General features: G+C 63.7%; 1 protein-coding gene across 1 annotated transcript in view; it reads left to right on the top strand.

The window, feature by feature from the left end:
- The window catches only part of COL7A1 (collagen type VII alpha 1 chain), a 31,514-nt gene extending 19,557 nt beyond the window's left edge, over window positions 1–11,957 (top strand). Inside the window, exons 75-121 of the mRNA XM_026857459.1 lie at window positions 21–70; window positions 164–199; window positions 387–431; window positions 602–673; window positions 764–808; window positions 971–1,033; window positions 1,116–1,160; window positions 1,422–1,457; window positions 1,742–1,777; window positions 1,962–2,006; window positions 2,259–2,291; window positions 2,453–2,515; window positions 2,602–2,637; window positions 2,746–2,826; window positions 2,926–2,994; window positions 3,110–3,145; window positions 3,273–3,314; window positions 3,445–3,489; window positions 3,641–3,685; window positions 3,809–3,844; window positions 3,952–4,011; window positions 4,153–4,278; window positions 4,413–4,484; window positions 4,707–4,742; window positions 4,980–5,039; window positions 5,232–5,276; window positions 5,350–5,385; window positions 5,519–5,554; window positions 5,640–5,696; window positions 6,075–6,146; window positions 6,322–6,393; window positions 6,505–6,540; window positions 6,623–6,703; window positions 6,793–6,846; window positions 7,048–7,101; window positions 7,178–7,240; window positions 7,369–7,431; window positions 7,708–7,824; window positions 8,158–8,235; window positions 8,316–8,369; window positions 8,587–8,635; window positions 8,718–8,753; window positions 9,199–9,288; window positions 9,602–9,685; window positions 9,975–10,094; window positions 10,765–10,944; window positions 11,088–11,957. Coding sequence (XP_026713260.1) covers window positions 21–70; window positions 164–199; window positions 387–431; window positions 602–673; window positions 764–808; window positions 971–1,033; window positions 1,116–1,160; window positions 1,422–1,457; window positions 1,742–1,777; window positions 1,962–2,006; window positions 2,259–2,291; window positions 2,453–2,515; window positions 2,602–2,637; window positions 2,746–2,826; window positions 2,926–2,994; window positions 3,110–3,145; window positions 3,273–3,314; window positions 3,445–3,489; window positions 3,641–3,685; window positions 3,809–3,844; window positions 3,952–4,011; window positions 4,153–4,278; window positions 4,413–4,484; window positions 4,707–4,742; window positions 4,980–5,039; window positions 5,232–5,276; window positions 5,350–5,385; window positions 5,519–5,554; window positions 5,640–5,696; window positions 6,075–6,146; window positions 6,322–6,393; window positions 6,505–6,540; window positions 6,623–6,703; window positions 6,793–6,846; window positions 7,048–7,101; window positions 7,178–7,240; window positions 7,369–7,431; window positions 7,708–7,824; window positions 8,158–8,235; window positions 8,316–8,369; window positions 8,587–8,635; window positions 8,718–8,753; window positions 9,199–9,288; window positions 9,602–9,685; window positions 9,975–10,094; window positions 10,765–10,944; window positions 11,088–11,137 — 2,840 coding nt within the window. The 3' untranslated portion in view covers window positions 11,138–11,957. The remainder of the gene's footprint in view (window positions 1–20; window positions 71–163; window positions 200–386; window positions 432–601; window positions 674–763; window positions 809–970; window positions 1,034–1,115; window positions 1,161–1,421; window positions 1,458–1,741; window positions 1,778–1,961; window positions 2,007–2,258; window positions 2,292–2,452; window positions 2,516–2,601; window positions 2,638–2,745; window positions 2,827–2,925; window positions 2,995–3,109; window positions 3,146–3,272; window positions 3,315–3,444; window positions 3,490–3,640; window positions 3,686–3,808; window positions 3,845–3,951; window positions 4,012–4,152; window positions 4,279–4,412; window positions 4,485–4,706; window positions 4,743–4,979; window positions 5,040–5,231; window positions 5,277–5,349; window positions 5,386–5,518; window positions 5,555–5,639; window positions 5,697–6,074; window positions 6,147–6,321; window positions 6,394–6,504; window positions 6,541–6,622; window positions 6,704–6,792; window positions 6,847–7,047; window positions 7,102–7,177; window positions 7,241–7,368; window positions 7,432–7,707; window positions 7,825–8,157; window positions 8,236–8,315; window positions 8,370–8,586; window positions 8,636–8,717; window positions 8,754–9,198; window positions 9,289–9,601; window positions 9,686–9,974; window positions 10,095–10,764; window positions 10,945–11,087) is intronic.
- The last annotated feature ends 6 nt before the right edge of the window (window positions 11,958–11,963 follow it).

The following is an 11,963-nucleotide window of genomic DNA, read 5'->3' as shown; positions in this document are numbered from 1 at the left end:
CCATTGCGGCATCCCCGGGGTGCCGGGCCGGGCCGGGGAGCTGGGGGAGGCTGGGCGGCCCGGTGAGAAGGTGAGTGTGTGCGGAGGCGTGGGGTGAGGGCTGGGGGACTTGGTCCACAAGCTTTGGGATGGCCCTGTGACAGTCACTGCCTTGTTTTCCCAGGGTGACCGGGGCGAGAAGGGTGACCGGGGTGAGCAGGTGAGCTGGGACGGGGACACGGTCCACTCTGTCCTCCATGTGCTCTGCACCTCTTGAGGGGATGGGGGGGGCTCTGTGGGGGGGAAGGAAATACCCTACAGGGGCCAAGAGTGGCCATACCAGGATGGCTCTGCTCCCCCATGCCCTGCTGTCCTTTGATGCTCAACCTATTTTTCCCCCCTCCCAGGGCAGGGACGGCTTGCCTGGCACCCCGGGGCCCCCGGGGCCCAAGGTAGGTGATAGCTGCTGCTGGGGATCCTTCCCAGGAGGTGCGTCTGCACCTCCAGGGATGGATGGCCACATCCACTACCTGGCACAGGGGCTTGCAGAGGGATGTACTCCTGGGGAGACCTTCCTGGGGTCCCCCCCCGGGTGCAGGCCCTGACTACACCCTGCCCGCAGGCAGACGTGGTGGAGGGCAGCCTGATGGGCTTCCCAGGCGAGCGTGGCCCTGCTGGACCCAAGGGAGTGAAGGTACGTGGCCGGGGCTGGGGACAGCACCAGGATGGGTGTCCCCAGGGTGGCAGTGGGGGGCTGATGGCATTTGTCTTCTCCCTGATGCAGGGCGAGCCAGGAGCCGAGGGTGAGCGGGGACCCAAAGGAGATAAGGTCTGTGGTCATAAGTCTCCCGCTGCCAACGGGGTGGCCCCATGAAGCAAAGTCCCAGGCAGGGACACTGCTGGGGGCACCCCTCTTTGGGTGTCAGCAGGATCTCAGGGGGACGGGAAGGTCCCTGCCTGTCCTATGATCCTGCTTCTGTCCCTGCTGCAGGGTGAGGGTGGCCTGCGAGGTGAGCGAGGGGAGCCTGGCGAGAAGGGCAGGGATGGTGCCCCGGTGAGTACTGCACTGTCCCCCTGCCTGGTGCCAACCCCATACCCCTGCCTGGCACTGACCCCATCCCTATCTCTTGCTTCAGGGTCTCCCGGGTGAGAGAGGGCTGGCTGGCCCCGAGGGGAAGCCGGTGAGTGGGGACATGGTGGGGGGGATGCGGGCTGGGACGGGGGGAAGGTCCTGTGGTCCCACAGGAGCCACCACTAGCACCAGTGGGAGCATTCACATCTCGTACATCTCCTTCCCACCCTGTGCAGGGCCCACAGGGCTTTAGGGGGCCTCCCAGTCCCCCCTGTAAATAGCCAGGCTGGGTACTGCATGCTGGGAATGGGGAGCATCCCTGGGTGGCGGGCTCCTACTCACCCACCGGCTCTGATGTGGTTCTTTGCAGGGCCTGCCAGGCTTCCCCGGCGTGCTGGGACGCCCGGTAGGTGTCTGTGTCCCCCCCATGTCACTGTGCCTCCCCACCTCAGCGCACAGCCAGGCACTTCTGGCTGCAGGTGCTGGGTGAAACCGTGGGGGCCACCCTGCTGCCTGGGTGGGTGCTTGGCCCCAGGCCTCTTGCCAGGAGCTGACCAGGCTTGTCCTCACTTGGTGTGGGTGCTTACCAGAGCTGCTGGCACTGTCTGGATCTCCTCTCCCAGGGGATACCCGATGCACCCACTAGGGAAAACCCATCCCTGAAGTGACCCCATCTCTTCCTCCCTTCAGGGCAACCAGGGAGACCCGGGACCCCCAGGACCTCCGGTAAGGAGCCACCCCACCCTACAGGCAGTGAACTGTCATACAAGGGGGACTTCAGCCTGGGGTGGCATCCCCCAGAGGAACAGGGGAGGTGTGGCAGTGCTGGGACTGTGCTGCCCCACTGCCCCCTCCCCAACCTGTTCTGTCAGCAAGCACTGATGACGTAATGTCACCTTGTCCCCAACAGGGCAGCACTGGCCCACCAGGGACCCAGGGCCCAGCTGGGACCAAGGTACAGTATCAGCATCAGCATTGCCATGTCCAACCTGGCAGGGGAAGGCAGTGCCTTGCCAGGTTTGGGGGACCTGGAGGGAGGGCCACATTTCAGGACATTTTGAGATGAGGGAAGGACATTTTGAGCTGGCTCCTCTCTTGGATCCAGTTGGCCCTGGGGAACAGCCCCATGGTGGGGTGGAGATGTGTCCATGACCATGGTGGCCATTGGGTCAGGGCGATGGGACAGACATGGGCACTTTCTTCACAGGGCGATCCAGGGGAGCCTGGCTCCGGCATCCGGGTGAGCAACTGCACCCTCCCCATCTGGCCCCCCAAAACCATCTGGCCCCACCAAAGCCAGCTGGCCCCGCAGCCAAATACCTTCCCATGGGGGCAGCTGAGGTCCTGGTTGTGCCAGGGCAGTGCAGTGTCCCCTTTCTGACTTGGCTGTTTCCACTGCAGGGCTTGCCTGGTCCCCAGGGCAGTGTGGGGCTACCTGGCCCCCCTGGTCCCCCTGGCCCAGGGGTAAGTATCTGCAGCCCCCCAACCTGCTTTCTGGCTGTTTCTGGTGCTCAGTTGCTACTTGATTTTTGCTCATGTCTCCCTTGCAGGGCCCACCGGGTGTCCCTGGGCTGCCAGGACAAGTGGTGAGTGTGTCACCCCTCCCCTGCCCGGCTGCCATCTGTGTGGGTGCTTGGGGCTGCTTGGGGGGCTGTGGGACCCCAGCACCCCAGCTCTGCTCTTGCTGCCCACAGGGGGAGAGCGGGAAGCCAGGTGTGCCAGGCAGGGACGGCGTGCCAGGGAAGGATGGCGAGGCAGGGATGCCTGGGAAGATGGTACGTTGCTGCTCACCCCGTCCCATCCCAGCAGGAGCCCCACAGAGCTCAGCCCAGGGTGTCTGCAGCTGAGGCTGAGGGCTGTGCTGTTTGTGCCAGGGCGTGCCGGGACCTTCAGGCCCTGTGGGTCCCAAGGGAGAGCCAGGAGATGCCGGAGCCCCAGGGCAGGTGAGCGCAGAGCTGTCTCAGCAGCTGGGAGCTTCCCCTTGTTCCCCGGCTGGGATGGGGGGGAGCATCCCTATGCAGCCCTGCTCACCTGCCCCCTCTCTCCCCTGTGCCTCAGGCTGTTGCTGGCCCTCCTGGTGCCAAAGGCGAGAAGGTAAGGAGCCAGGTTGCAAGGCTGGGGGACCCCCACCCCTGGGTGCTGCCAATGGCCCCAGGGTGGGCAGGGGTCTGCAGGGCGATGGCACCTGCTGCGGGCACACCTGAGCACCCTGTCACTGCAGGGTGAGCCGGCGCTGCTGGAGGGCATGCTGCTGGGAGAACCTGTGAGTAGGCCCTGTTAACCTCGTCCCCGCCATTAACCTCATCATTCCTTGCTGCTACCCCATATCTTATGGGGGGCAAGCCAGCCCTGTGTCTGCCCCCCCTCCCCTAGCACCTCTCTCCCCCTGGTAGGGCTCCAAAGGCGACCGAGGCTTGCCAGGCCCCAAGGGCGAAAAGGTGAGCACTGCCCTGGGGGGGCTGGTGGGGAGGGAGCTATGGATGCCCTGGGCTCCCCAGCTGCCTGCCCATGGCAGAGGGTTGTCCAGCTGCAGCCGCTCCCCCTGCATATTTCTCCCAACCCTGCTTTTTTCTTGTTTCCCCCTGCCAGGGGGAGTCAGGAGGATTCGGGGAGCCGGGGGATCCTGGGGAAGATGTGAGTAGGAGTCACGTGTGGGGGTGGAGGGTGGGTCCTGGGGGCAGTGGATGCTGTTGGGGGTGGATATGTGCCCCCAGCACTCACCATCCAGCCCTTCCTGGCATCTTGGTGTCTTTGCAGGGAGCCAAGGGGTCCTCCGGAGCCAAAGGGGAGAAGGTAAGTGTCCCCTGTTCCTAGGGGAGTGGGGTGCCCCCCAGCCCTGTGGGGCTGCACCCCCGTGTCTGCCAGCTGGGGGACACACCCTGTGCTCCGCCATCACACAGGGATCTCCAGGTGTCGGTGTGCGGGGACCTCCAGGACAGGATGGGCCTCCAGGCTTGAAGGTAACCCCTGCCCACGGGTCACCCTGGCTCTCACCATGTCCCAGACATCCAGGTGTTGCCCTGGCTCAGCCAGCCATGGGAGAATAACAGTCCTGGGGGCTGTTTCGCTGAGCTGTCCCATCTTTTTCCTCCCTGCTGCAGGGTGACATCGGCTTGCCAGGACCCCCAGGACCCCCAGGCTTAGCAGGCATTGCTGGAACACCAGGACAGCCTGGCCTCAGAGGGGACAATGGACAGCCTGGGCCACCTGGTCCCCCAGGAGAGAGGGTAAAGGCTATGGCCAGTGCTTGGCCTCACTGGGATGGGTGACACGGGACCCTCAGGGAGTGCCAGCAGGGTTCCTGCAAGCTCTGCCAGCTCCTGGCTGTGGTCTCTGCCCACTCACTGTGTTTCCCTAACAGGGTTTGATCGGCTTTCCTGGGAGAGATGGCACCTCCGGACCACCAGGACCCGTGGGGCCGCCAGGGCCAGCTGTGAGTACGGGCCTCCGCTGTTGCAGCATCCTTGGGGGGTGCAGGCTCTGCCCTGGCTCCCCTGCCAGCTCAGGCAGGGTGATGGGGACTCACCCTGCACCTCCCCAGCCCCAGGGGCTCCAGAACAGGGCAGGAGCCACTGTGGCAGCCTCAGGGATGCTTTGCAGGGTGCCTGGTATTGCCTTCCTCCTGTGGTTTACTCACCCCTCTCCTTTCTTTTAGGGCCTACAAGGGGCCTCTGGCCTGAAGGGTGACAAGGTAGGATGGGAGCAGCCCTATAGCATGAGGGGTGTGGGAATACTCCCTACTGCAGCCACCCCCTGAGTGATGCTGAAACCACTCTGGATGGTGGCACATAGGAGCCTGCTCTGTGCTGCATACCCAGAGCAGTGGGGCCTCTGTGGGGTGTCCCCTGGCATGGGGGGGAACATGGTGTGGCTGGGAGGAGCAGTGGGACAGCAAGGACAGGGACGAGCTCTTGCCTTCCTCTGGCAGGGTGCCCCAGGGGCTGGGCTGCCAGGAGCCAGAGGTGAGCGTGGAGACCCAGGGCCGCGGGTAGGTACCACCACAGGTATCCTCGCTGCACCCCCACTGCAGCCCCCCATGTCCCCACAACCAGGGGTGGGAAATCCCACAGCACCAGGCCCGAGGAGACAGGGAGCCAGCACTGCACCTGTCCCCAGGGTGGGGTGACACTGGGGTTGTCCCCATCCCAGACCCCCTTTTCATATCCTTTTCTTCTCTCAGGGTGAAGATGGGCGCCCAGGGCCAGAAGGCGATCGCGGGCTGGCGGTAAATATCCCCCTTCCCAGCTGCACCCCTAGCCAGGACCCTCCCTGACCACCCCTCTTCCTCTCTCCCGCAGGGCTTGCCTGGGAACCGGGGGGAGCGTGGGGACAAGGTAAGGGACCCGGCAGGCTGGAGAGCTGGGAGGGGTGAACAATGCACCCCTAGGGACTGGGGTGCCCAGGGACATGCTTCCCGCTCCCCATCGCACATCCCTGCAGCATCTCACCATCTCCCCTTCCTCTCAGGGAGATACTGGAGCCACGGGGCCCAAAGGAGACAAGGTGAATCTCTGAGCTGGGGGGCAGTGGGAAGGGGGGCAGCAGCACTGGCCCCCCTGCTCACCTTCCCCTTACTTTGGATATGCAGGGTGACACTGTGGTGGTGGAGGGGCCCGCTGGAGCACGGGGCAACAAGGGGGAGCCGGTAAGAGGTATCTCCATCCTCCCTGTCCCTCTCTGAGTCGTCCATCTTGTCCTGATGAGCCGGAGTCCTCCTGTGCACCCTCCTCCCCAAGGCCCTGCCCGCCCTGCTCCTGGCCCAGGGCAGCTCCTAGCCCTACGGGTTTGATCCTGCATCCCCTCTCCCAAGTGGCACACAACAGCCACACACACACCTCTGCCTGTCAGAGGAGTTGGGGGTCTTGCTGCTAGGGACACTGTCTTATAGAGCACATTGTCTCCTCTCCTTCAGCCACTCCATGGACCCCTGTGTCCCTGAGCCAGGGGCATCTGTCCTCCCCACCCCAGTGTGCATCTGAGCATCTCCATCCCCTGACTCCTCCCTGTGTTTCACCCTTTGCAGGGAGAGCGTGGTCTGAAGGGCATGGAAGGGGACAAGGGGGACAAAGGGGAGCAAGGCATGCCTGGAGAGAAGGTACGGGGCTGGGGGGGCCTGTGCTGGTACTTGTAGGTACCCTGGCACAGTGCTTGGCACCCCAGCCACAGGAGCTGCCAGAGCTGACCTCAGAGGCCACTATGGCCACACCATGGCCATGCCATGGCCAGAGCTTTCCCTCCTGCCCTGTGTTGATCTGGGTTTCTGCTTGCAGGGGTCAAGGGGTGAGCAAGGTGAGAAGGGCTCCACAGGCTTCCCTGGGGCACGTGGCCCTGGTGGGCAGAAGGTAAGGAGCTGGGCACTGCTTGCTGCTGCTGGGGTGCTGGGGCAGTGCTGGGGAGGTGCTGAGGGTACCATCCGCCTTGCCTGCCTTGTCTGATGCCTTTGCCTTCCCCAGGGAGAGGTCGGAGCATCGGGAGAGCCTGGCGAGCCGGTGAGGAGTTGCGTTTCGATGCTGCTGCCACCCCACCACAGGGCAGGAGCAGACCCCTCTCACACTGTGTGCTCTCCTGCAGGGCCAGCCCGGCCGCAATGGGATCCCCGGAGCCCGGGGAGAGAAGGGGGACACAGGACCCCTGGGCATGCGTGGCCCTAAGGTCAGCTGGCCCCTCTGCCTGCCAGTGCTGTCCTGGCCAGGACCTGTGCTGGCTCAGCAGGGCTCTGACTCCCCTCCTCATTCTCGCAGGGTGACCGGGGCATGAAAGGCGCCTGTGGCCTCGATGGGGACAAGGGTGAGAAGGTGAGTGGGTGCCCGCAGGGTGCCACAGGAGCTCGGACAGTGCGTGGAGGCTGTGGCCATTTGGATCCCCTCCGCCAGCCAGCTGAGGCCAGAGCTTGGCCCCGTGGCAGGGGCATGGGGTCCCCTCCTTTCCCCGCAGTTCTGGGGTGAGCATTGAGGGACACAGGACTGACTGCCCTGCCTCTCTCCTGCCTGCTGTAGGGAGAACCGGGGATCCCGGGACGCTCGGGCCTGCTGGGGAGGAAAGGCGAGCCGGTAAGCACCGTGCTGTCACCAGGGAGGGATGAGAACCCATGGCCAGTGGCTGATGAATGTCTGCTTTGTCCCCCAGGGAGAGCTGGGTCTGTCAGGACCACCGGGCATCCCTGGGAAGGAGGGGCTCATGGGACCCAAGGTAGGTCAGGGCTATGCTGGGAAAAGCCGTGATGGCACTTCAGCCCCTTGGCTGCCTTTCCCCTACTGCCAGCCCCCTACTGCCTGTCCCTGGCTGCCTGCCCACTGCCTGCCCCTTCCTTTTCACAGGGCGACCGGGGATTCGACGGGCAGCAGGGAGCCAAAGGAGACCAGGGGGAGAAAGGAGACCGGGTGAGCAGGCTGGAAAGGGATGGTACACATTGTACCACATTGCTTTTACCAGGATCCAGCCTTGGTCCGAAGCCAGATGCTCCCAGAAGAACCATCTGGCACTGCTCTAAATTACGTCACTAAACCATAAGAGATAACAGATCCCTGCCCTGGACAAGAAGGCACTGGTGTCGGTGCTTTGGGGATGCCCAGATGTGGGGTTGGAGGATGCCCATGGCACCTGCTCTGGGGCCAGGGGCTCCAACACCCCTGGACTCACCCTCTGCTCTCCCACAGGGTGCCCCAGGCATTATTGGTGGCCCCGGTCCCCGGGGCAGTGACGGTGCTCCTGGCCCTCCTGGGCCACCGGGGAGTGTTGGCCCCCGAGGCCCTGAGGGCATGCAGGGCCAGAAGGTGAGTCCCCACCATGGGTGGCCCTGTCCCTGGAGTGGAAGAGGGTTGGTGGCATCAGGAGCCATGTCGCAGCTCTGTCCCTGCCCTGCCAGCTCACTGGCTTTGGGGTCCTCCCTTGTGTCCGTGAGCCCAGAAGATGAAAGCCTGGGGGTTGGGGACCTTCCTGTCATGGGGCTGGACTGGACCCATCCCCATTCCCATCCCCGTTCCCATCCCCACTTGCACAGGCATCCACGGGGTGTGGGGACAGGGAAAGCAGTACATCCATGGTGCTGGGGAGGGCAGAGAGGCTCTGGAGCCACCAGCCAGACCTGGAGCATGTGTTCTTTGCAGGGGGAGAGAGGCCCCCCTGGACAGTCAGTGCCAGGGACCCGCGGCGTGCCTGGCATCCCCGGCGAGAGAGGAGAGCAGGTGGGTGAGCGGGTGCCCAGCCCTGGGCAGGTGAGCCCCAGCCAGGGCCAGCCTCCCACCTCTCCTCTGCTTGACCCTAGGGCAGTCCTGGCACCCAGGGGCTCCGTGGGGAGAAGGGGGAGCCGGGCATGACGGTAAGGAGCTGGGAGGGAGCTGGCATGGGCTCGCGGCACTCAGGTCACCAGGGTGGGATGGAGGGCTGGATCCGTCCCACCGCCGCTGATGGAGGGGCTTCCCCCACCTCCGGGCTCTGCCCCGCTGCATGGGCCTGGGGGAAGGGGTTTTCCTCCTCTTTAATTACACCGTCCCCCATTGCGATGTGGGTCCTCTGCCCCTCTGCATGCCCGGCAGGAGGATGAGATCCGCACCTTCGTCAGGCAGGAGATGAACCAGCACTGTGGTAAGCATCCTCCACCACACTGCCCTGGGGCCGGGGGTCTGGTCCCCGCTGCCCCTGACCCCCTACCCCATCTCTCCCACAGCCTGCGGCGGCCACTTCCCGCGGCGCCTGGATTCACGTGAGCACTCAGGTTGCGGCTCTCCCTTCCTAGACCCTGCCCCGCGTGTGTGGCACTGAAGGGGTCCTGGCACCCAAGTGTGCCACTGGTTTGGGGGGGGATGGAGGCTGCTTGGACCCTCTGGGACCCCCTCTGTCAGGGCTGGCATCAGTGTGGGACTGCGTGCAGGGAGGAGGGATGGTGCATGGCAGAAGTGATGGCACAGCAGGGATTCCCAGGGGCAGCCGGCTCAGGATAGTGCCAGTGGGGTCTGGGTGCAGCCAGGGTCTGTGCAATCAAGAAGGGACCATGGGGACTGCACCACATCCATGCTTGGGTGCTGGAGCTGGGTCAGGCAGCCTTGCAGGGGCCAGGACTGCTGGAGGGGAGGGTGGGCTGGGGGAGCGGGATGGAGTGATGAAGGGCAAGGGGTGGGCTGGGATGAGGTGGGTGCTTTCTCTCCAAGGAGGCTGGGGGGTTCAGGCCAGGAGCAGCCTCCATTCTGCCCTGGGAGGAGGAAGAAGCGTCCGCCAGGAGAGGGAGCGTGGCCAAACAGGTGATGGAGAGCCTGGAGGACCTACAAGACCTGGCCCTGTGGACACATGTGCCTCCCTGTGCCCATCATCATCCCCATCCCCATCCTGCTGGGCTCCCAGTGGGCACTAACTCACTGGGCAGCAGCTCCTCCTGCCTGTCCCTCCTCTGGGAGCCCTCAGCAGCCCTGGTCTGCAGTTCAGAGAGAGGAGGGAGGGTCCCCAGGTCCCCCATCCCTGGCTGTGAACCCCAGCAGGCTGCAGCAGTACTGGGAAAGTACCCCGGGTCCCCTCACTGCCTCCCTGATGCCTGTGCTGTGTCCTTCCCCTTTGCAGGGCTCTTCCCCACTCAACCATTCCCTGTTGGCAGCGCTCGTGCAGTCCCTGTGCTCAAGTTGTCACACGCTGAGGAAGAGGAGGGTGAGTGATGTCCCTGGGCTTTTAGTCCCTGTCCCTCTTTTCTCCTGCTCCATGTGTGTGACTGGTCACGTCCCTGCCCTCTGCTTGCAGGCACTGAGGGATAATCCAATCCCAGGGGGCTTTAATTAAAGAGTGGGGAGAGGAGAGGGCAGCAAGGAGTGTGTGTGCATGCAGGCATGCACAGGTGTGTGCTGTGTGTGTGCCGGCATGTGCAGAGCAGGGGCTGAGGCTGGGGGGAGCAGGATGGCAGATGAGGCAAGAGCTGCTCATACCCAGTGCTGTCTCTCAGGGCAGGACAGGCAGGTCATGCTCGACACCGACGACCTCGAGTATGATAGCATGTATGGGGAGGAGGCGGACTACGATGAAGTCCCGGAGATGGACAGCTCGGAGCAGCCTGTGATGGATGGTGAGCTTCCCTGCAGCCTACTGGCACTGAGGATGGAGCCACCAGAGGCAACTGTGGGGCCACCTGAGCTTTGCTGGGGTGACGCCTCCACATCCCACCTGGCAGCAGGTCCCCATGCCCTCCGGCTGGAGGGATTTGGGATTTGCAGCCCTCTCACTGGCACCCAGGTGGGGTGCACATTCCTCATCACAGCACTGTGCCATGCATGCCATGAAAACCTCATGTTCTGTCCCCCTTACTGAAGCTGTCCCTGGTGGTTTGCTGTGCTGGTGGGACCTGCTGCCCCTGGCAGGCTCCCTGTGCTCTTGGTCATGAACTGCAGGAGGAGAACCCAAAGCTCCCAGGAGAGCAGGGAAGCCCAGTGGCAGCAGTGGCATGCAAAGAGTACACATCCCTCTGGTACACTTCCAAGGAGTGCTGTGGTCATCATGTTCCCGTGCCACCTCCCTCCCAGCTCTATCTCCAGCCTTTGCTGGGAGCTGCCCGTGGGACATGAGCAGGGCAGAGAGATGTCCCCTCAAGCCAAACCCTGCCTGCGCTCAGCTGGGACCTATTCCCTGCCTTCCCCTTCTGGGGTTTCTCCTCCTCTGCCACCTGGGTCTGGCTGCCTTTACCCCCGGTGTGCTGCCAGCTCCTGCCTGCCCTCACCATCGCTGTTTGCCCCCCACAGCTGAGCCCTGCAGCCTGCCGCTGGACGAGGGGGACTGCCAGCACTACACGCTGCGGTGGTACTACAACCAAAGAGTCACCGAGTGCCGGCCCTTTGTCTACAGTGGCTGCCAGGGCAACCTCAACCGCTTCGACAGCAAGGAGGAGTGTGAGCTGCACTGCAGGCAGCGCCCAGGGGCAGGTAGGCAAGGCATGGCACGGCCACTGGCACTGGCAGGTCCAGCAGCATCCCCGTCCAGTGCCATGGGCTTGGTCAGTGCAAAGCTGGGGGGACGATGCTGGTCCCCAACCTCGTCTCTGACGCTGCCTCACTTCTCTCCATAGATGCTCATGGCGCTGCCAGGGGCAAGGCAGGAGAGCAGCCAAAGGTGTAGGTGCGGACAGTGTCTCGGCAGGCAAGGCTGCCCGCCAGCGGGGCTCGACTGCCGCCCCAGCCAGATCTGGGCTGCCCACGGTGGTGGGGGCTGCGTGCCCACCAGTCCCCAGCAGGAACCTGGTGCTATTTCTAACATGTCTTTTTGCTGCTCATGGGTTTTTCCTTTCATATCAGTTTTATTGCTCGTTAAGGTGAAATTTATATCAAACGGGAAACCACCACCCACACAAGGCTCTTAACCCCCTTTCCTACCTGGAGGTATCCTGGGCTGTTCACAGTTTGATTTTTAACTTATTTACCGCTGACAGGATGGCGCTTGGCCCTATGCTGCCTCCCTGATGGCCCAGGAATAGATCTGGGACTTGGCATGGTTGGGCTCCCCTCCCCTCATCTAACACCCTTGTCCCCTTCCCTGCCCCTCCACAGACCCCCAGCCCCGCCCCGCTCCCCTCTCTCTGCTGGGGGAGGCTGCCCGCATCCCTGGGCCAGGCAGTGTCTCCCTGCATGGCATCCCTCCCCCTCGCCCCCTGCAACCAGCTCTATCTGAATACATTTCGCCTTAACCTCAACTGAGGCCCGGTTCCCCTTTTGTGGCTGCGATGGTCTGGCAAAGACCTATGGGGAGACTGGAGGTTTCCTCCCTGCACTGCCCTCCAGCTCACACACCTGTCAGCAGCACATCTGTCCTTAATCTGGGAGGGCTCTCCTGTACCACCTGGCCTGTTGGGGAAACCCTGAGGATGGTGCTATGTTAGAGGAGGTTCCTGCTCACCTACGCTCGTTCTCAAAGGCTTTGTGAAAGCCATGTCAGCTCCTGTGGGTCT

This window comes from Athene cunicularia, assembly GCF_003259725.1.
Source record: "Athene cunicularia isolate RWA chromosome 12 unlocalized genomic scaffold, athCun1 chr12_part1, whole genome shotgun sequence".
NCBI classification, from domain to species: Eukaryota; Metazoa; Chordata; class Aves; order Strigiformes; family Strigidae; genus Athene; species Athene cunicularia.
The sequence above is the reverse complement of the archived record's forward strand: the minus strand, read 5'-3'. Positions and strand labels throughout refer to the sequence as shown.